Source organism: Hemibagrus wyckioides, linkage group LG26 (genome assembly GCF_019097595.1).
Source record: "Hemibagrus wyckioides isolate EC202008001 linkage group LG26, SWU_Hwy_1.0, whole genome shotgun sequence".
Taxonomy (NCBI): Eukaryota; Metazoa; Chordata; class Actinopteri; order Siluriformes; family Bagridae; genus Hemibagrus; species Hemibagrus wyckioides.
The window spans coordinates 8,256,326-8,277,826 of NC_080735.1; the positions used below are offsets into that span (position 1 = coordinate 8,256,326).

Below are 21,501 nucleotides of genomic sequence, written 5' to 3' on the forward strand. Positions count from 1 at the left end.
TTAACCTTGATATATGATCATAATAAATGATTATTTTTTTTGGCAGTCACTTAAACATGTTAGCGGGTTAACACATTTTGCCCTACAAATCATCTATGTACAATATGTTTCTTAATTTTCAACAAATATGGTGATGAGTTCACTTTAAAAGTTATAGACTATAGATAAATTATTAATAAATAACATTTTTGGGGGAAAAAATGTCATTAAAATTCTATTAGCACTTATGCTATGTAGCAGTGTTTTGTGTATTTGCTAATTCAGTATCTATAGTCTTTTTAATTTATTATTATTATTATTATTATTATTATTATTATTATTATTATTATTATTATTATTATCATTGTTTTTGTTGTCACAGGCTAATGAATAAAGTAGCTAGAAAATCTAGTGGCTACTCCTGTGAAGTGAAAATGTTTTTAAAAAAAAATCATATTTACAAAAAATGTAGACTATAATTTTGCAGGTTAGCTTCAAATGATCATAATGAATAAAACATAAGCAACTAAAGCAACAGGGTAAAGATGTTTTGTTCCATGACGACCAAAATGCTGAAAAGGGTGTGCTAAAAATTGTATCGGATTGGTTGAAGCGAGGTAGGTTCAAAATGGAAGGTAGCCATTTTGAATGCTTGTGTCTTTTGTGTTAATCCTACCATGTTTGAGGGTGTTTTCTAATGTGCCGGGTGGGTGAACACTTACCATGTATCCTTAGTACATGTGGAATGAGCCCTTACGATGCAAGTGAAATAAGCTGCTGTAAGCTCAAATGTCCTGCTTTATTGCATCATGTACAGTAAACAATGGAGTCAGAAGCAGAGAAGACACCAGCATTATTAAGGAATTGTTTTCAGGAACAAATATACACTTACTGTCCACTTTATTAGGAAGCTACTGTTTGATGTATTTATCCAGTCAATGATCACAATGAATGCTAGACTTTACACAGAATGGTGTGAGAAAAGAAACCCCAATCCATCAAGTCAGTGGCAGTTCTGCAGGTGGAAACACCTTGTTGATGACAGGGGTCAGAGAAGCATGACCAGACTGTTTTGAGCTGACAGGAAGGCTGTGGTAATGCAAATAACCAGAGAACTGCTGCTCACAGGATGTTTTTTTTTGTGTGTGAGTGTGTTTCTTCAACATATTGTGCAAGCCTAGAAACCGTTGTTTGTGGGAATCCCAAGACATCGGCAATTCTTCTAATTCCTAGAAGTCAAAGTCACTGAGAGCAACATTTTTTCCCATTCTGTTTGATGTGTACATGAACTGAAGCTCTTTACCTGTATTTGCATGATTTCATGCATTGTGCTTTAGACACATGAATGGCTCATTGGATCACTGTGTAGGTCTACGGCTGTGCCTATTAAAGTGGCCAGTAACTGTAAGTTACCGTGTACAAAAGATTCTAAAGGTTTAGCATTATTTTAAAGAACCATTTATGAATGTTCTTGTTCTTCAAGAATGCTGAAGCCACTGAGGCACTGCTTTTTAAAGTACAAATGTCTAATCCATACCATTGTCAATGTAATGTGAAAGCATTTCACTATAATTCAAATAATTAGAGGCCACTTCTGTAAAGTTTACCCCATAAATCTCTTGCAAAGGAACAAAATATGTGGTTAGGATTCTTTTTTTTTTTTCTTTTCAGGAAGTTACTTTGACTCCGCTTTTTTCCTCCATGCAGCAAGATCATCACCACCATCTAACTCCTCTGCTACACGTGCCCTTGCCCTCTGCCTGATCTGATTGATAAAAGCAGATACATCCTCGTCTTCTTCATCTTCTTGTCGTGTTCGAATCCTTCCTGTAGACGTGGCATTTTCTTCAAGTCTTGAAGAATGAGTAAATTTCCGCTTGGCTGAGTATTCCTGGTAACTGTCCTCTTCTTCTGTTTCATGTCTAGCGTAGTGTCTCCCAGTTCTGTAACAACTAGACTCTGACATTCCATTGAAAGAGTCTTCTTCTTCTCCTCCAAGGGGCCTTCTCCTTGAGTGATAACTGAATTCTGGACTGGGATCCCTGCTTAAATCAGATTCATTTTCAACCTCATCTCTTGAGGAAAATCTTGAGGCAAAGCCATAGTCCTCCTCGTCATCTACAAGCACTGCAACTGAGCTTCTTCGGCTTGAAAAATCAAACTCAGAAAGCTCAGGAGGTTCCTCGTATGTTGGCCTTGACATGCGAGGCATGGTTGTATCTTCAGCATAGCTTCTTGGTTTGCTGGAGGGAGGTCTCACATTTTTGAGCCATTCATCAACAGTACCGTTGGTGTTTGCAGTGGCTGGAAGGTGGAGAATTCCTGAACGGCCATAATCTCTTTTAGGTTTTTCACTGGGGGCTGATGAATCACTTGTGGTCTTTCCAAAGCCATTATTATCTTCATTGTCTTCATCCTCATCCTTTGGCTTTTTCTTCTTGTACAAAGTACTACGTTTATTGTCTTCTGCAATCTTCTTTTTTTCATAGGAAGCCATCTTATCTCTCATATCTGATTGAATTTCTTTTTCCATCATGTCAAGCTTGTGTAGATTAACTTGGTCTTGGAATAAGCTATAAAGAGGTACACTAGTGGTGGTGATCTTGCTCTTACGGGAACCTAATTCAGAAACAGAGGATAGTCGGGATGCCCCTCCAGCAGATAAAACTGATTCAGCCCTTCCACCTGCAGAGATTACAGATGCAGCTCTACCTCCACCTGAGAGCACGGATTCTGGCTTATTGCGAGATAAACTTGAGTAGGTTGAGCCACTTAGTACAGAGGACTTATCTTCATCCACTCCACGGCTGGGTCCCACAGCCGAGCCTGCACCCAGATTGAAAACTGACCCTGCTCGTGATGGAGGAAGACTTCCTCCCATCATCATTTCTGCTTGCTTTTGCATAAGTGTTTCATTGACCACATTTGCAATCCAGTTTTGGATGCTGGCTATGTTAACCATCGGCTCCCCATTGGGTCCCAGAACAGGCTCAGGTGGTGCTGGTGGGACCGCAGGTTGGGAATGTTTGCTTCGGCCAGAATAAACAGATGATCTGCCACTTAATACAGACATGTTATCATCCCCTACAACACTTGCAGAAGGAAATGCGCCAGCACAGAAAGCAGAGAGTGGGATGGTCCCAGTGCTCAGGGAGCTTTCAGTTTCCCAACCGCACACTGATTGGCTCTCCTCTAGGTTTTTCCTGGAACGCTCAAGTATTTCTTCCCTCCGCTGCCTCCTTTTTACTGTGGCTGAGTCTTCTCCACGACTCATTTCTAGAATCTCATCCTTCTTTTCCTCACCACCAAATTTCTTCTGCTGCTTTAGCTTCCAAGTCTGATAGGCTGTTAAATTGACATCTTCCAAAGAAGGAGCAGGGGTTTCTACTTCACCATCCTTTTCGTTACCGTTATTGTCTTCTGCCGTTATGTCTTTCTTGTTCCAACCAAATTGTATTCTCTTAACCTTCCACCGCTCCAGAGGAGTCAGTTTCTCTTTGTTCTTCTTGCAGAAGTTGTACATAGAGCTTGAGTCAGATATTATACTTTCTAAATCATCATCTATCTTCTTTTGGCTTGCTTCACTTCTTGTGTCCTCATCTCGTTCCTTGGAACGGTATCTTGAAGCTGCCTGCTCCTCAATCTCTCGTAGGCGTTCTTTCCATATATCAGTATAGCTGCTGCAACTGGCAGTAGACACTGAGGCGGGCCGACGAGGTCTGCGCTTAATCCGTTCCTTCATGATCTGCACATCCTCGCTGGTCACACTTTCTAGATCCTCCGGCCGTGGAACTCTCCTACTGCCCTCTCCTACAAGAGACCCCTGGTCATTATCATCACACATTAGCTGGGACTCCCACCACTCTTCACTTTGGTACTTCTCATTTCGCTTCTGCCATTCCAGAATCATTTTTTCTACGTCCTCATCTTCATCTTCTTTATCTTTGCCTGGCAGACAAGGATCCAGTGGCGTCATCGACTTATCAACTGTGCCTTCAACAATGCCTGCTTTACGGGCAGCAGCAGCAGCAGATGAAGCAACACTACTCATAAGACTCATACAGTCCTCCTCCTCTTCCACCATGATGGAATTGGCCTTTGCAGCAAATGTGCTTCCCTCCTCATCAAGACGAGCCCTAGTGTCAATTACAGAGGACTGGCTCAGAGTATCATCATCTTCATCTCGTTCCTCCATTAATGTCTCATTAAGCTCCCGGAGCTGCTTTAGGAAGCCCTCGTTGGGGCTTATGGCACGCTTCTTTCTGATTTCCATCAACGCCTCCATGATTGTCATATTATGAAAGATCATTAAGTAAGCGGCAACTATTATTGCTGAGCGGCTTATTCCCATCATAGAATCCACCAGAACTTTTCCTGCGCACAAGGAAAAACAATTACACAAATAAATACATGGCTATCCGTGAAAATAATAAACCATTCTTCTCTCTAGGTTGAGCTAATGTCATTAAATAACCAGGTTTTAGTCTGTACAATTGCAGGAGCTCCTCTATAACGTGACTATCCTCACTTATTGAATGCACTTTATCAAGCTAATAAGCTTTCCTTCCTGAAAAATGAGCTCGATAAAATTGTACACTGCGTTCAACATATATCTTGCACACTTGTCTTTGAGTCCGTAATTTCATTGTCTGTTAGTTAGTTCATGATCAAGTGTCTGCACAGATAGATTAAATCTGGCCACATACATATTGGGACACTTGACTCCTAAATAATCATATGACCCATTTCTAATGTGTTTTTTTTTTAAATCTTGTACTAATGAATTCCACATCCTAATGAGTTCTTTTTCCTCTCATACCTCTATGCGTTAGTAAAGCCTCATCCAGGAACTCTGCACACGCTCGCAAGTGTGCTGAGATGTCTGAATCAGAAAAGTCATCAACTTCAATGCCCATGTAGGTGATGTTCATTCCCTCGTAGAAGCTCTCGCCTGTGTAGACACCAGTACCGTGGCCCGCATTCAAGATGTGTGTGATGCCAAGACGCTTCAGACGGGCTTTATTGACTGCAACTGATCTGTTGAATGAAACCGTATTTAATAGGCGCAACTTTGAACTGTAAATTCTTTTTGTAAGTTGCTTCAGGGCAAATTTCTTGCCACAGTGCATATTAAAACAATGTTCAACTAGTCTTGAAGCAGATTGTCAAGCTGGCATTGAATAATATAGTATTAATAATACCTTGAAGGCCACTATTTGGTTCAAAAACGTCAGAGAGGTTGGTAAGTAATGGTATTTGTTAGCAGCCCATACTGTGTGTTTTCATTTGAATGAAATCAATAGAGTCATAGCTATTCATGAAAAAGTGTGTTCACTTAGTTGCAGACCCAGACTCTCCAGCTTTATAAACAGGGTGAAAGGCTACAAAACCATAAAGGCATCAAAGGCACTACAGAAGACCCATCAGACCACAGGCAACCTGCGTCAACTTGCCTCAGAGGCAGACACAATAGTCAAACAGTCTTCTGTTGTAGCCCAAGAGGAAGATACAAGCTCACTAGCTAACGTTGCTTGCCAGAGTTTTTGGCGATTCTTTTGGTTGATTCTTTGTCACATATATATGAATAAAGCAATATTTCAAACCACTTTACGGCTATAGAAAAACCAAAATCATATCACACAAACTACTTGCTGAGTGCTGACCTGAAAGTAAATGTAGCTTATTTTATTCCTGATGCGTTTTATTTTTATCATCATTTTAAAATGGTGGAAATGAAAATGTCAGAAACAATCAGCTAAAAGAACAGGTCCAGCATGATGACGAGGGTTAATAAGGCGAGACATCAGCCTGCAAATGGGGTCAGAAAGGTAATTTGACAGCGTTTGTCCTGTGGTAATTAGCAACTAGGATTTAATATACTGTAAAAAGAATTTTTAATATATTGCAGTCATTTGCTAGGTCTATCTATCTATCTATCTATCTATCTATCTATCTATCTATCTATCTATCTATCTATCTATCTATCTATCTATCTATCTATCTATCTATGTGATGTAACAGTTACACTTAAAAGTGTAACTTTAGGTTCTCACATGCAGGACAGAGGAGGCTGGGCTTTTCAGTTTCTTAGTTACTGACCAGCTTCATTTTTGCCTCATTAACGTCTCGAGAGAGAAAAAAAGAGGCTGGTGGTGGTGATGGTGGTGGTGATTGGGGTATTTCTAACCTACTTGTTTCACAGATGTTCTGCATGATTATATCAAAACCAGTAAAATGTCAATAAAGAATAGTAAACATTGGAAAATAGCTGTGCCATGAGAGGAATAAAACACTTTGGGTTGACTTGTTACTGGAAACTAATCAACTTCAGGGTGGTAATGGGATCACACACCAACATCACAAACTGTTCATTCCTTTTTTAAGGACTTTAAGTGAAAGAACACAAGTGCTAAACATCTAGACTGTCTAATCTAACTAATCTGTATCGTCATGTATGTTTCTGTAACTGATGCTTAGGTTCTTACTTTTCCCCGATGAAGATATTAGGCCAGACTTCATCCACAGGGTTTGTTGGAGCCTCCAGCCGATCCTGAATCAGAGCCCTTTGGATGTCCAAGACACAGGGTGTGTTATAGGGGCTGCGGTCATCGATCATATCCTTGACACGGTTGTAAAGGTCCTCCACCATTAGCTGCTCTGCTGTCTCCAGCATGCTCTCTGGGGTGGAGGGCAACTTTAGGTCTCTGGGTTTCAGTTCTGTGAAGTCAAAACAAGATCTCAGCTGGTCATACCTTTTTAAAGCGTGTGAAGAAAGATGTCCAGGCTGTGGAAAAAAATACCAACACACTTCCAGTTGCCTTTGATAATGACAATATCAATTATTATTCATAATTATTAACACATAGTCATTATAATACTATCTAATGCAAAATGGACCGACCCTCATTGATGATCTGTTTTGCAGCAACAGCTGAGGAAAGATGAATAGGGTCCATAAATATACTCTCCCCATCTGACTGCGAGATCATGGAGAAGCGGTCAGAGAAAGTCGAAAAACGGTCTGATTTCATCGAAAGGCTAGAAGAAAAAAAGGTGAAAACAATCAAAAAGTGCTGGATGAGGAAGGTTTTTACAAGTGCGCTTCATTTGTACATCTTAGTGCTGCTGTCATCAGTGAAGCTTTTAGTCATCCAGAGGGACACTTTCTCAAAAGTCAGTGGTCAACCTGCACCTTCATTTATCTCTGCAACATCAGATATCATCTACTTACAATGCCTGGATCCCAAATTTCATTATGTAATGTCAAACTGTGCTGAATTTGAAGGAATTTCCTATTATTCTCTAAAGCTCTTACACCCCCTGATTTGGAGATTAAGATGTTGTCTGCATGATGTTGAGAAGATGCATCACCTTGGAGAGGGAGAGCGGAGGTAGTGGGACTGGATATCTTTGACTTTAGGAGCTTCGTCCTCATCTGGAACCTTTTGGTCTTCATCTGTGGTGTTGTCATTAGCTGAGGCCATGCTGATACGGTCCTCCTAAGCAGATGATCAAAAACATATATGTATACTATACGTCAGCAAAAAATAGATAGAGGACGAAGGAGGTGCTTGCATAAAATTTTATACAACATTCAAGTTCATAGTCAGATTTCCTAAAATAAAGTGTGGAAAAAACCTAATACACCAACAAGATGTTCAATTAAACATTAACCACACACGTTTACGTTCAATAACGGTTGAATTATCGGTTCAATAATTCACTAACTGTATGAACGCAGTGTGTTTTCTTTAGAAAAACAGACTGACGATGAAAAGCTAGTAACCTGTCCTTCAGTTCTTTAGATATTTCCTTTATAATTATTCCTGCTCTGTGATTAACACCAGCCTCCATATTATGTTTTTCCCCTTCTCCTAACACACCTGATTCAACTCATCAGCTAAAAAGCTAACAAGTCCAGACTTGTTGAGCCGTGTGAGACAAAGGGCAAGGGGGAAAAACCCGAAGCGTACAGGGTGGTGTTAGTCCAGCACCAGAAAAACTGCTGTAGGTTATTGAGGTTAGAAAAAAGTTCATTTTTGACTGTATTTGTACAGTATTTGTACAGACTGTATTTGTACAGTATTTGTACAGACTGTATTTGTACAGTTAATACTTGTACTGTATTTAGAATATAATGAATATTTTGATGCTTTCATTGTACAGTCATAGTTATTAAAAAATTAAGAGTCAGAAAAAGGGATTATAAATTACACAAATGACCCCCCCTCCATTAAACATAATCAGATATGCTAATAAAATCATTTGCTGTTGTTCCAGAGTGAGAATGTTATTTTATAAAATCATTTAACCAGTTAAACCAGTTTTCTAGAAAGTAGCCTAAACCTTAACATTTTCCTAATTTTCTGTCCAGAACGTTTTACCTTCTGGACTCCAGGCTACAAGTCGTTATGACTCTACATATCTGGGTGAGAGCAGGGAAAATTTGTTTAGAAATTATTTTCCCTATGATTTTGCAAAAAATCCAAAAATCCAAAAATCACAGTGTAGTACAGAAGCAGGGTCATGATATTCTCCATATCCATTTACATGGATTAGGAATTTTTCCTTGGTGTTTGGTTGCAACACGATACATCTCACATGACACAATTACCATCCCAATATGCAAATATTGTACCTCATATACAAATATTATCCGGAAATGGTAGGCTCATAGCAGCTGGATGTAGTTCTGGGTCCAGTAAAGAGAGCTGAATATATATGTATGATATATAACAATATATAAATTGTGATATAAATAATAGCAGTGATTTAAAAAATAATGACAATATCAATAAATAATATATATAATAAAAGAGTAACAAATAGTACTATACTAGTAGCACTTTAGTAATACTACTACTACTAGTAGTAGTAGTAATAATAACAATATGGTACTTGCACAATAATTAAAAAGTAAATAGAAAGACTCGTTAACATAACATCATAAACAGCTGCCAATCATGTTGGTAATCTGATGCCTCATATTCAAACAAATCCTTCTTTCCCTTGTGGAAGATTGCAGAGAGGAAATATCAACAGATGTTTATCATTAAAAGAGCTGACAGCCAGATGACTCCTGATCATCGTTAATAATCTGTCTTTTCAATTCATTATAACTGGTTTCCAAGCACAGAAACAGGCTGGTTTTTTATCTCTAACCAGAAATAGTTTACAAACAGACACGAATAGAAGGAAATGGTAAAACAGAACTGAACAAAAACAAAAGAGAACAAAACAAAATGATATAACAAAACAATAAAACAAAACGGTATAACAAACAAAACAGAACAAAACAACGAAAATAAACAATACAAGAACACAGAACAAAACAACAGAATAGAACGAAACACTAAAACAAAACAGAACAAAACAATAAAACAAAACGAAATAACAAACAACAAATCAGAACAAAACAAAACAACAGAACAAAAAAAATTATAAGAACACAGAAGAAAACCAAAGAACAGAACTAAACAATATAAGAACACTAAACAAAACAAAAGAACAGAATGAAACAACAAAACAAAACAAGATAAAAATAAACAACAAAACAATATAAAAACACACAACAAAACAAAACAAGATAAAAATAAACAACAAAACAATATAAAAACACACAACAAAACAGAACAGAACAGAACAAAACAGCAAAACAAAACAATATAACAAAACAATATAAGAACAGTACAAAACAATAAACGATATAAGAACAGAACCAAACAATAAAACAAAACAAGATAACAAAACAACAAAACAAAACAATATAAAAACACACAACAAAACAGAACAAAACAGCAAAACAAAACAATATAACAAAACAACAAAACGAAGCAAACAGAACAGAACAGAACAGAACAAAAAAAAAACAAAACAGAACAGAACAGAACAACAAAACTAAAAAAATATAAGAACACAGAACAAAACAAAACAAAACTGAACGAAACACTGGTTAACAGTACATGGTATAGAGGTTTGTGTTTATGTTACTTGCTGTTTAATGTGATGCAACACTCTCGAACCCAGTTCTAGGCAAATAAATGACCGTTTCATCACGTGTGCAAAACCCCCAACCCTATACTGAGGAAAAAACAACACCATTTTTATACTTGGAAAAGCCTCATTACAACAAACATCCTTGTCCTCATTTAGGTCCTGGAAAGTACCTCATGTTGATGACATGTTCTCATCGCAATTATTGTTACTTGGTACCAAAGATAAAGATTCTTTTGCTTTATGTTTTGGTGGTACCGCTTGAGAAAAAACAGTTTATTTCATATATGTATTTAGTAGTGCTAGAATTAAACAGTAGAGTATGAATTGTCGTAGTTTCAAATGCTGTTTAGACCTTAGGGTTGTGTTTGTGAATTTGTCATTTGTAAGTGCATGAGTCTTAGTGTCTATATATAGCACAAGGACAGCTGATAGGACCCTTCTGGAACAGAGCAGAGACCATGACAGAAATTAAAAATAAAAGTATCAGATATAAAGAAATTCATTCAACAAATGTTATCCTTCTGTTATCTCAGGAGCTTATATACTTCACATAGAGATTCAAAACGTAGATAAATGTTCATCTCTTACCTGAGGAGAGGGTAAACGTTGGGAGGTCGCAGTGCTGGTGGACTGTGTGACTGTGAGAGAGACTGTTAGTGGAAGTCTAAACTTAGAGATCCCCTCACCAGAAAGATTGACAGCCACTCAGTCCATCAGAACTCCACTGTGTGTGTGGTGAAGAGGGGGGTGTAGTGGGTAATGACGGGGGTAGGGGGTAATGTAGATGGGGCACATACAAAACGCAGGGACTTCTGATAATACAGCTCAATTTTGTTTAAAGCATTTGCAGTGAATGGAATTAAACCACACTTACTTTCACTTGGAAAATCATGCCAACTTTTTATTTAGTGTCTAGTGCAATTGATCTATTATAGTAAAAGAAATATAGAACTTTTTTGCAGTCAGGTTTTACTGTATCATTTCATGATTACAGAATATTTCATATTAACCTACCAAAGCAACACATCAGAGATATCTAACACAGTATTTTGTTGCTTTGTTCCTAGTGCGACTGATCAATTATACAGTATAGAAATGTAGACCCAGAGTTATGAGAATTCATGAAAACCAGAGAAAAGAATCAATTCTGAGTTATTTTATCTGTTTTTTTTGGGAATCTGGTTCGGTAACTGAAGATGGGAGAGTGGGACTTTTCATGATTACAGCTTATGTAGATTAATTAACCAAAGAAACCCAATGTCACATTATTTATCATCTGATTATTTACCATAAACAATAAATATGATAATTTATCTAACATAATATTTCCCAATCAGTTTATCTGCCCTGAAATCTCAGTCTGTAAACAACTCGAACTGTTATGTACATATATATTCATCCTTCTTATTCTTGTGTGCTTTAAATATTGTATTGTGCTTGTGTAAAAGCTTGTGTGCCTCCAGTCCAAACTTCCCCCTTGGGGATTATTAAAGTATTATATCTCTCCCTGTCTCTAAAGTCAGAACTAACAAAGGATACAGTTCAAACAAATGAGAACTAAGACAATAGTGACTTCCTTAATATCTTATATCTTAAGACAGTAATGACTACCTTAGAATCCTTTACACGTCAATATTTAATTACCTTGTGAGATCATGACCATGTGGTTATGGTTACTGTTACCAGCTTTAGAGGTTTATGGGACTAGGAAATGTATCTCTGTGTGTGAGCGAGGTGAGAGAGGTCAGTAGGTCATGAATGTTATCTGCAGATGACAGTTGTGTTGTTGTGCTATTTATAAGTTGGAATGCAGGCAGAAAAAATTGGTCTGTTAACTAAAATTAGTCTGTTAACTAATTAATATCTCATAACTTATGGTTTGATGGATATGCCTCCCCAGAGCATCACTGACCCATCACCAAAGCAGTCATGCTGAATGATGTTCCAGCCAGCATAATGTTCTCCATGGCTTCTCCAGACCCCCCTGAACCTGCTCATCTGTAAAAAGCACAGGGCACCAGTGGTGGACCTGCCAATTCTGGTGTTCAATGGCAAATCAGAGGATTTGGGCCCTCAGGCCACCCTCATGAAGTCGGTTTCTGATTGTTTGGTCACAGATATTCACAACAGTGGCCTGCTTGAGGTCATTTTGTTAGGCTCTGGCAGTGCTCATCCTGTTCCTCCTTGCACAAAGGAGCAGATACCGGTCCTGCTGATGGATTAAGGACCTTCTACGACCCTGTCCAGCTCCCCTAGAGTCACTGCCTGTCTCCTGGAATCTCCTCCATGCTCTTGAGACTGTGCTGGGAGACACAGCAAACCTTCTGCCAATGGCATGTATAGATGTGCCTTCCTGGAGACTTGGACTGCCTGTGCTACCTCTGTAGGGTGCAGGTATCACCTCATGCTACCAATAGTGACACTGACCCTAGCCAAATGCAAAACTAATGGAAAAAAAAAAGATGAGTAGGGGAAAAAATGTCAGTGGCCTCCAACTGTAAAAACCATTCCTGTTTTGGGGGTCGTCTCACTGTTGCCCATCCAGTACACCTGTTGTTAATTTCTTTAACACCAAAGCAGCTGAAACTGAATAACAACCCCCTCTGCTACTTAACTGACCAGATCAATATCCCAGGAGTTTAACTGATTTGATGCTATACTCTGATTAACAAGTGTTCCTTTCATTTTTGGAACAGTTTTTAAAGCAAGATTTCATTTATTAAGGGAACAAAGTTGTCCAAGCTAAATTATGAATGAACTGTGATTAACCACATTTTTTGGAAAGCTGGGTTAAATGTCACTTGCCCCACCCAGGCCTGATTACTTCCAGACTTGTTGAATCAAGAAATCACTTAAACAGAACCTGTCTGACAAAGTGAAGCATGCTCAAAGATCTCAAAAAGCAACACATCATGCCATGATCTAAAGAAAGTCAAGAATAGATGAGAAACAAAGTAAGTGACATGTATCCGTCTGGAAAGCATTGAAAAGCTATTTCTAAGGTGTTGGGACTCCAGCGAACCATGGTGAGAGCCATTATCCACAAATGGAGAAGACTTGGAACAGTGGTTCCCAGAAGTGACTAGAATTACCCAAATTACTCCAAGAGCACAACACAGACTCACCTAGGACGTCATAAAAGAACCCAGAACAACATCTAAAGAACTGTGGGCCTCACTTGTCTCAGTTAAGGTCAGTGTTCATGATTCAACAATAAGAAAGAGACAAAAATGCCATCCATGGGGGTACAAGGCGAAAGCCACTTCTGACCAAAAAGTACACAAAGGCTTGTCTCATATTTGTTAAAAAGATAACCTTGATTATCTCCAAGACTTTTGCATAAATATTCTGATGAGACAAAAGTTTTGGAAGATGTGCCTCCTGTTACTACTGGCATAAAACTAACACAGCATTTCACAAAAAGAACATCACACCAACAGTCCAACATGGGGATGGAGGTGTGATGGCTACTTTCCATCTTCAGGACCAGGCCATAATTGATGAAATCATGAATTCGGCAATCTACCAGGAAATAAAACAACCCTAACCCTGAAGGAGAATGTCCGGTTGTCAGTTTGTGACCTCAAGCTCAAGTGCACTTGGGTTATGCAGCAGGACAATTATCTGAAACACACCAGAAAGTCCACCTCTGAATGGCTTAAAAAATACTAAATTAAAGTTCTGGAGTGAAAGTCCGGACTTCAATCCGATAGAGATGCTGTGGCGTGACCTTAAACAGGCTGCTCATGCTCGAAAACCCTCCAGTGTGGTTGAATTCAATTCTGCAAAGAAGAGTGGGCCAAAATTCCTCCACAGCCATGTGAAAGACTCGCAAATTGTTGCCTCCAAGGGTGACACTAGCAGTTATGTTTAGGAGGGCCACAGGTCTGGACAGCTTTTATCCCTTAATAAATGATCTTATCATTTCAACTGTATTTTGTATTTACTCTAGTGTTTATCTTCATTTAAATTTGACACGATGATCTCAATCATATTACTGTGACAAATATGCAAAAAATAAATAAATAAAATATATCAGGATGCTTTTTCCCCCAGCACTGTATACAGGTCGCTTGACCCAAGAGTGACCTTTGAGAAATATCAGACGTACAATATGCACAATATTATCAAATGCCATTTACATGACTCCAAATTATTTTAGATGACCTTATTACAAAGACAGAATGTCGTCATGATTAAACAAAAAAAATGAAGCTAGTCATATAACCGCAGATCAACAGGAGCAAATGTTTCCAAAATAACTTCTAATCAAGATGAAGATAAACAAACTGCATTGTGGTCCACGGACACATTTTCCACTTTAATTTTCAATACAGTGTGAAATCATTTACATCACTCACTACATAGATACGTACATAATACATAATACAATTCTCAATAATTCTATTCATGTACTGTGTAGAACACTCAGATAAAATATGTTGTTTTTTTTTTAAAGATGTCTTGTTTGTTTTTCATTCAGGGAACAGAAATATAGCTAGCAGTAAAGAGTCTTTGTGTTATTTAAACTACAGGAAAACGTCTGGGAGCAAAACTCTATTGTAGATTGAACGTCTTAGAAAGTACGTAGGAACTGATTGGGCTTGCTAAGTTTTGCTAAGCTTCTGTGACTGGTGTTTCGGGTTTAAATACGATTGGAAAAAAAATCAAGTTGTAGTAATAAATAATTCTTATATTATAATTATACTTTATTTGTACAAGTCAATTACAATTACAAAACATTAACAAAGCAAAAAAATCTTTGCTTGCTTGCTTTCATACTTTTGCCTTGCAGTGTGTGTGTGTGTGTGTGTGTGTGTGTGTGTGTGTGTGTGTGTGTGTGTGTGTGTGTGTGTGTGTGTGTGTTTAGTCCCGGTCATTATGAGACATGTGGTTCCATCTGCTGGTGAAAAACTTTGAAGTGAAGGCACAGCTCAAATGTAAACCTGTATTCATGTGTGTGTGTGTGTTTTGTGAATTCATATCACAATGTGTCCATAAAGATCTGAAGGCCATGTGTTCTCTTTATTCACCACCTGGGAAAGTGCTTCCAAACAAAATAGTTCTCATCTCACATTTAAAATTAAAATATATATATATATCCATCCATTTAAATTTACAGTATTTGCAAAATATATACACGCTGTTCACATCTTCACTGCGTTTCCCCCCCAGGTATTGTTCTCATTGTGTACTTGTGTGTCACAACAAAAAGGCACGACACACGTCCAAGCAGCACGACACACGACGAGTCACGTGACATCACAACGTGGCAAACACCACAAGAGTGGAATAATACGACAGAGATAAACGACAGAAAAAAGAGGGGAATGGTGAAAAGCAAGACAAAATGGAGATCAGCAAACGCACAGCTTTGTGATTATATCCATTGTTAAAAAACATATATATATACTCAATGAAACAAATTAAAGTTTGTACAATACATAATCGATACAAAAGAATAGCATTGGCAGTTAAACGAAATAAAAACAGACAAAAGAGCAAAGATTGCTTGCATCGATCACACAGTGCTTTGTTTAATGTAATAACAATCATAAAGTATTTCTGAATAGTGAAGAAAAATAAAAAAGCCTACTGATTGTACTGATTTTTCTTTTTCTTTTAAAAAAAAAAAAGGACAACCACTAGGTTTCTGAGGACATCGGTCAAGCTGGTTTAGAGGATTGGCTGCATAGCTTGGATCTCTTCTAGAAATAGTATATAATGCTCTATGATCACAGGGTAGAAATAGACGCACTCATGAATAAGTGCTTCAGTTGGTCACGGATGTATCTGAAGGTAGCGGGTGCACACGTGAGGACTTTCATGTTCAGTTTTTCATTTCGTTCCGTCAGAAATATAAGACATATGATCAAAGCTTTCGGGTCACGCCGGAGATCTGATATTCAGTATCGGGGCGATATCTGCAAAAATAACGGAACATCTGGACGTTTTAAGGTGGACTGTCCTGTAGTATCCTGTTTCTTTTGTTAAGATCGAGTTATTCGAATTACAATTTATGTTGTTGTTCTATCAGCTGCTCCCTGTCCGGAGGCACCACAGCAGATCATTTGGTCCGCAGGTTTCGATTTGGCACAGGTTTTACGCCGGATGTCCTTCCTGATGCAACCCTCACATTTAACCCGGGCTTGGGACCAGCACTGAGTCAACTCTTCAGTGGCTCGGTTAGCACCCAGCCCGGCAATCGAACCCGGGCCGTGCCAATGAGAGCGTGGGATCCTGCCGCTGGACCACCAGGAGTTATTAATACGATTTATACTGAGAAATGGAAACAATATCAAATGGATATCGGTATTAGCTGACAGCGGAAAAGAAAAAGTGGTATTTTGCCATCTCTAATCCTCATATTTAAAGGTTATTTACATTTCTAGCATTTGTCAGACACCCTTCTCCAGAGAGACTTACATTTTTTCATCTCTTTTTTTTATACAGCTGAGCAATTGAGGGTTAAGGGTCTCGCTCAGGGGCCCAGCAGTGGCAGCTTGGTGGTCGAACTCACAACCTTAAACACCAAGCTACCACATCCCACGTCATGTTGTGTGCCTCATGACCTCTTGCAGCATGCTCCTAGCCTCTTTGGACTGTCTCCATCTTTTAATGCTCTTGGCATAATAATCCCAATGATAACTAGGCATCTAAAGTGGTAATGGAAAAAATATGAAGAAACCAAGAATGTCGAAATGGCCAAATAAAACATTGTTAAAGTTAACTGGCCATGCCGACAGATCTAGTCCTTCTTGCCGCCAATTTGTACGCCTGAAATGCCCTTCAAACAGGAAGTAAGCTATTAAAGTAAAAACGCTTCAGACATCGCTGTGACCTTGAGCCTGTTTGGATCCCATCCAAAATCTAATCAGTTCGTCTGCTGCTGCTGGTGGATAGAAATGAAAAAGGCTTGATTTATATTATTACTTGGGTCCTGAGAGCCAAAATTCAAAACCATAAAATATTTTCTTAGTTATTTGAAAGGTGATGATTGTCACAGTGAGCTGGGGGTACATCAGTGTGACTTAAGCATAAAAAGTACCCCAAAACCGTCTGGTAATATTTTTTTTGTATGATTGTCTTTTGTTTAGAGAACAGTATTGCCACCTCACAGCTCCACAGTCCTGCGTTTGATCCTGAGCTCAGGTTACTGTCTGTGTGGAGTTCTCCCTGTGTTCTCTCTGTGTTCACACGGCTTTCCTGTGGGTTCTCTGCTTTCCTCCCACCTCCCAGAAACATGCAAGTAGGCCTAATGTGCTGTACTAAATTGCCCCTGGGTGTGAATGTGTCTTAATGGTGCCCTGAAATAGACTGGTGGCCAGTTCTCCCGTCTTGTACACAGTGTTGCTGGAGCTACATGAGAAGGATGAATAAATGAATTCTGAACTCTGTTCTGGTTTGTTCTAGTTCAGTGTGAGATTGGAGTGTTTGACACCAGGGCTATAAACAAACATTTATGTATGTAACTGTGGTTCTACGAAGCAATTTCCCCTCCTTTTGGAACCAGCGCCAATATGGCAGAAACTCGTCCAGGAGCTTCCAGGGAAATGGTGCTATATGACGGTTGTATTTTTTTAGGTTACGTCATTATCAACCTTGTTCGGAATGTCTTACCATACATACATATACACACACACAAAGATGAAATGTATTGAATTCACTTCCATTACCCCTAACGTTTGGTCAGATATACACTGACCAGGCATAACATTATGACCACCTGCCTAATATTGTGTTGGTCCCCATTTTGCTGCCAAAACAGCCCTGACCCATCATGCTCTGTGTATTCTGACACCTTTCTATCAGAACCAGCATTAACTCCTTCAGCAATTTGAGCAACAGTAGCTCGTCTGTTGGATCGGATCACACGGGCCAGCCTTTGCTCCCCACGTAGATCAATGAGTCTTGACCGCCCATGACCCTGCCGCCGGTTCACCACTGTTGATTCCTTGGTCCACTTTTGTTAGATACTGACCACTGCAGACGGGAACACCCCACAAGAGCTGCAGTTTTGGAGATGCTCTGATCCAGTGGTCTAGCCATCACAATTTGCCCCTTCATCAAACTCGCTCAAATCCTTACACTTGTCCATTTTTCCTGCTTCTAACATCAACTTTGAGGACAAAATGTTCACTTGCTGCCTAATATATCCCACCCACTAACAGGTCCCATGATGAGGAGATCATCAGTGTTATTCACTTCACCTCTCACTGCTTATAATGTTATGCCTGATCGGTGTACACACTATCCACCTCGTATCTTTATCCACCATTATAACCTGAGCTAGTAGTGTGTGGGTTTCTTGGGACTACTAAAAGCAACAAAAGAAAAAAAAAAACTTAAACATCTAGAATAGCATATCTCTTTATATCTGTAATAACTGCACCAACTGAGAACAGTCCAGTGCACAGGGCAATATGGTGCAAAGAGGAAAAAAAAAACAAAAAAAAACACACAAGCTGTGTTGGTGCCTCTTCCAGCAAGAGCTTCAGTAGTGTATTACATTCGATCCAAAAATAGAGACCTGTGCAGTTTTATTTTGCTTCTAAAAATCTACAGGAATTTTCATCAGACGTACTCGGGGCTGTCGGTCGATTGTTGCAGCTCCAGTTGACAGGAACGGCTGACTGTCTGACTCCAGCTCACAGATGAAGTTCTCCAAGTTTGTGAGAATGTTGCTGAAATATCTGACAAAACCAGCGGTGGTATTCACTGCGATTTGCAGAAAAGGGCAAAGAGCAGTGATACAGGATGATCTGTCCTCTTAGGCTTTATCCACATGAACTGTGTTTGGGCGGGTAAGCAGAATCCACAAAACCCACCCACTGATAATCCTTGAGTTGCTCATCATTAAAGCGTCTTGTCTGTGTGCATAACGTTTGGTGTATGTACCTAAGCCGATGTACTTGACTGTTCAGGTACTGTACAAAACGTGTGTACATCTATTTGTACTTTGTGTGTGTGTCTGAAGTCCTTGATATATGTGAGGTGGTCTGGAAAAAGCCATAGGAAGTTGCTTGAGCTGAATTCTTAGTGGAAAAAAGACAAAAATAAACCCCACTTTTTCGTCTATAACATATTCTGGACATATCTATTTAAAACCAGTGATTTAAGATAAGATAGAACTCATGGAAATGTTTTATTTCACTTATTTTATAACTGATGGGTAGCAAAGATCATAATGGGCAAAGAGCCAGTTTGACAAATGTTCCAGTAGATAGTGTGCCTAAAAATGACCGGAATCCGTTTTTCTCATGCTTTTAGATAGTTATTTGCCACAGCAAAATAGACATGAGGAAAATCAGTTAAGTTTGCAGATACCGAGCGCTAAAATGTCTTCACATCCTAATGGAGAGCGCTTACACACTCCATAAAGATGACCGCAAACATCTTAAATGACCAAACACAACAAGTAAAACTCGATACAGCGTCAAATGGGATTCTTCCACCTCCAGTCACTAATTTGTACGCCTGAAATGCCCGGAAAAATATCCTTCAAACAGGAAGAAAGCAATTAAAGAAAAACTTTCAGATATTGCTGTGGCCTTGAGCTTTCTGGATCGCTTCCAAAGTCTAATCAGGTCGTCTGCTTGTGATTACTTCTACGATAATATTTCCATATGAATCCTACAGATATTCACTTTTGTTCTTGAGATATCGTGTTAACATGAATCTCGGACGGACAAACCTGAAAACATGACGTTTCCGCCACCTAGTGGCAGAGGTAAGATAACACAAACGTACAGCTGAAGGCTGTAGGAAGGCAGCTAAGGCATGGTTCTAAATAAATAAGGATAAATAAATAATAACTTATGTTTTGTTAAATCTGAGATATTATGTTATTAATGTCAGAACAACTAATTTTTTTGGTGCAAACTTGATTTCTTATCTTTTTACCCCCCTGAATTTGCTCACAGCAACACTGATGGCTTTTAACAGACTGCCATATACATATTTACACAACGCCTAGCTCCTGTCTGTCGATTAGGGTAATAAAGGCACAACGTACTCATTCTGCTTCTTTTCTTCTGGGTAAAACATTTCACTGGCTCGTACGTCCACCTGTTTCTCCAAGAAGGCTGCCAACTGGCCGAGCATCTGTGTGTCCCCCTCTGGCTTATCCTTTAGTTCACAATAGGCGGAGCCTTTGAGCGAATCTGACATGCAGGGCACCAGCTGTACCATCTCGTTGGCGGTTACTCCATGCACACAGGTGTAGAATTCCTGAGTGTTAGGTGGCACACTGGTATTCGTAGGGGCAGGGGCATTTACAATCATGCTATACTCCGTACCTGGGAATGAGAGCAGCACTGGCTGCACAGGGCTTTTCTCTGGCCAAACCCACAAAGGGGTCTCGGGTGTCATGGTCTTGGGAGTCAAAGTCTCTTTGCTACAGAAGATAGGGTCTTGGCAGTACGGACTGGGGATATCGGGGGTGTGAAGTAGCTGCTGGTCTTCATTGAAGTCGGGGTTCTGAGTGTCTTGTGGCTCTTTATCCTCCTGGACGCTAGACATAGAGCTCATTCGAGATAATAAGACACCTTCGTCCATGCTGACTGGGTACACCGACTCCCTGCTGTAGTGTGGCACCTTGTAGCCTTGCAGGGAGGAGAAGTGATGATTAATCTCATCCATCTTGCCTTTCTAAAGGAAAGCAGAGGTAGAGAAAGATGTATAGTAAGGGGACAAAATTGATTTTCAATCCATCCCCAACTAAAATCTTGATCCTGGTCTGCAAGTGACAGTGACACTTAATAGATCACTGTACACACAATGCACAGTGGCTATGACATGACAAGCAAGCCAGCATTTGGAGACATTAAGTCGCAGAAAACTCTTTTCTCAATAGATTTATTTTATTTCATAGTACGAAAAGTCTTTTCTGTCTTTCCTGTGGCAGGTCTGTTCTAGCAAGCAGTTGTGTAAGTAAACAGGCAGTTACAAAACAAGACTCGAAAACAAGCTCGTTTTAAACCTCCGGCTGTTATTTAGCCAGTCCGGGCAGCTGGAGGCTGGAAAAATGCCACATGGTTTAAAGAATTTCGATTTAATATGATTGCAACTGCGGGCAATAGGGATGTGGTGACAACAGCATGGATCCTTGGACTCAGTTGCTAATATAATGGTATTGGGAATGTTTTATTGAACAGTGTTAGTGAAAGTGCTCAGTAATAGAGAGCAGGAGGTGTTGGGAATCGAGTGCCCATAGACCTACATGCAAGTGAAGCCATGAAGTGAGAGTACAGAGTATGTTCCATGGGAGTGTTTGCTGTCTTTTTTGGGCTACACTTCACTCTCGGTGAGTCAACCAGTTGAATTGTGAGGCTTGGGAGTGCAAGTAAAATACATTCCCAATGCTCATTACTCTCATTGGCCTGTCTTCCTGCATTTCAGTCTGTCTGTCTGCGTCTGTCTGCCAGTCTGCCTGTTTGTCTGTCTTTCTGCCTGCCTATGTCTGCCTGTCAGTCATGCCTTTTTGTCTGTGTCTGTTTGTCTCCCTGCCTGCCTTTTTGTCTTTGT

The 21,501-nt window shown here is 39.4% G+C and overlaps 2 protein-coding genes across 3 annotated transcripts in view; both read right to left on the reverse strand.

Annotated features, from left to right (window-relative positions):
• Positions 1 to 747: 747 nt before the first annotated feature.
• On the reverse strand, positions 748 to 10,690 carry dusp27 (dual specificity phosphatase 27). Its single transcript, XM_058379937.1, has 6 exons — positions 10,564 to 10,690; positions 7,351 to 7,478; positions 6,881 to 7,017; positions 6,465 to 6,696; positions 4,799 to 5,016; positions 748 to 4,353 (listed from the first exon to the last, which is right to left on the reverse strand). Exons 2-6 carry the CDS (start codon positions 7,461 to 7,463, stop codon positions 1,655 to 1,657), a joined length of 3,399 nt encoding a protein of 1,132 aa, XP_058235920.1. The 5' UTR covers positions 7,464 to 7,478; positions 10,564 to 10,690; the 3' UTR covers positions 748 to 1,654.
• A 3,608-nt stretch (positions 10,691 to 14,298) lies between these two features.
• LOC131346778 (growth hormone receptor-like) overlaps positions 14,299 to 21,501 on the reverse strand; it is a 31,754-nt gene continuing 24,551 nt past the window's right edge. Inside the window, exon 9 of one of the 2 annotated variants that reach the window (XM_058380395.1) lies at positions 14,299 to 20,625. In XM_058380395.1, the coding sequence (XP_058236378.1) occupies positions 19,966 to 20,625 (660 nt within the window). In that variant the 3' untranslated portion in view covers positions 14,299 to 19,965. The remainder of the gene's footprint in view (positions 20,626 to 21,501) is intronic. The other variant, XM_058380394.1, reaches the window with a different exon arrangement.

What these genes read in the sequence shown, in the direction of transcription:
- dusp27 (XM_058379937.1), bottom strand. Translation starts at nt 7,463, where the DNA reads ATGGCCTCAGCTAATGACAACACCACAGATGAAGACCAAAAGGTTCCA. An exon ending in CTCCGCTCTCCCTCTCCAAG is followed by an intron (nt 7,018 to 7,350) that starts GTGATGCATCTT and finishes TTTTTCTTCTAG; the next exon opens with CCTTTCGATGAAATCAGACC. An exon ending in AATATCTTCATCGGGGAAAA is followed by an intron (nt 5,017 to 6,464) that starts GTAAGAACCTAA and finishes TTCATTCAACAG; the next exon opens with ATCAGTTGCAGTCAATAAAG.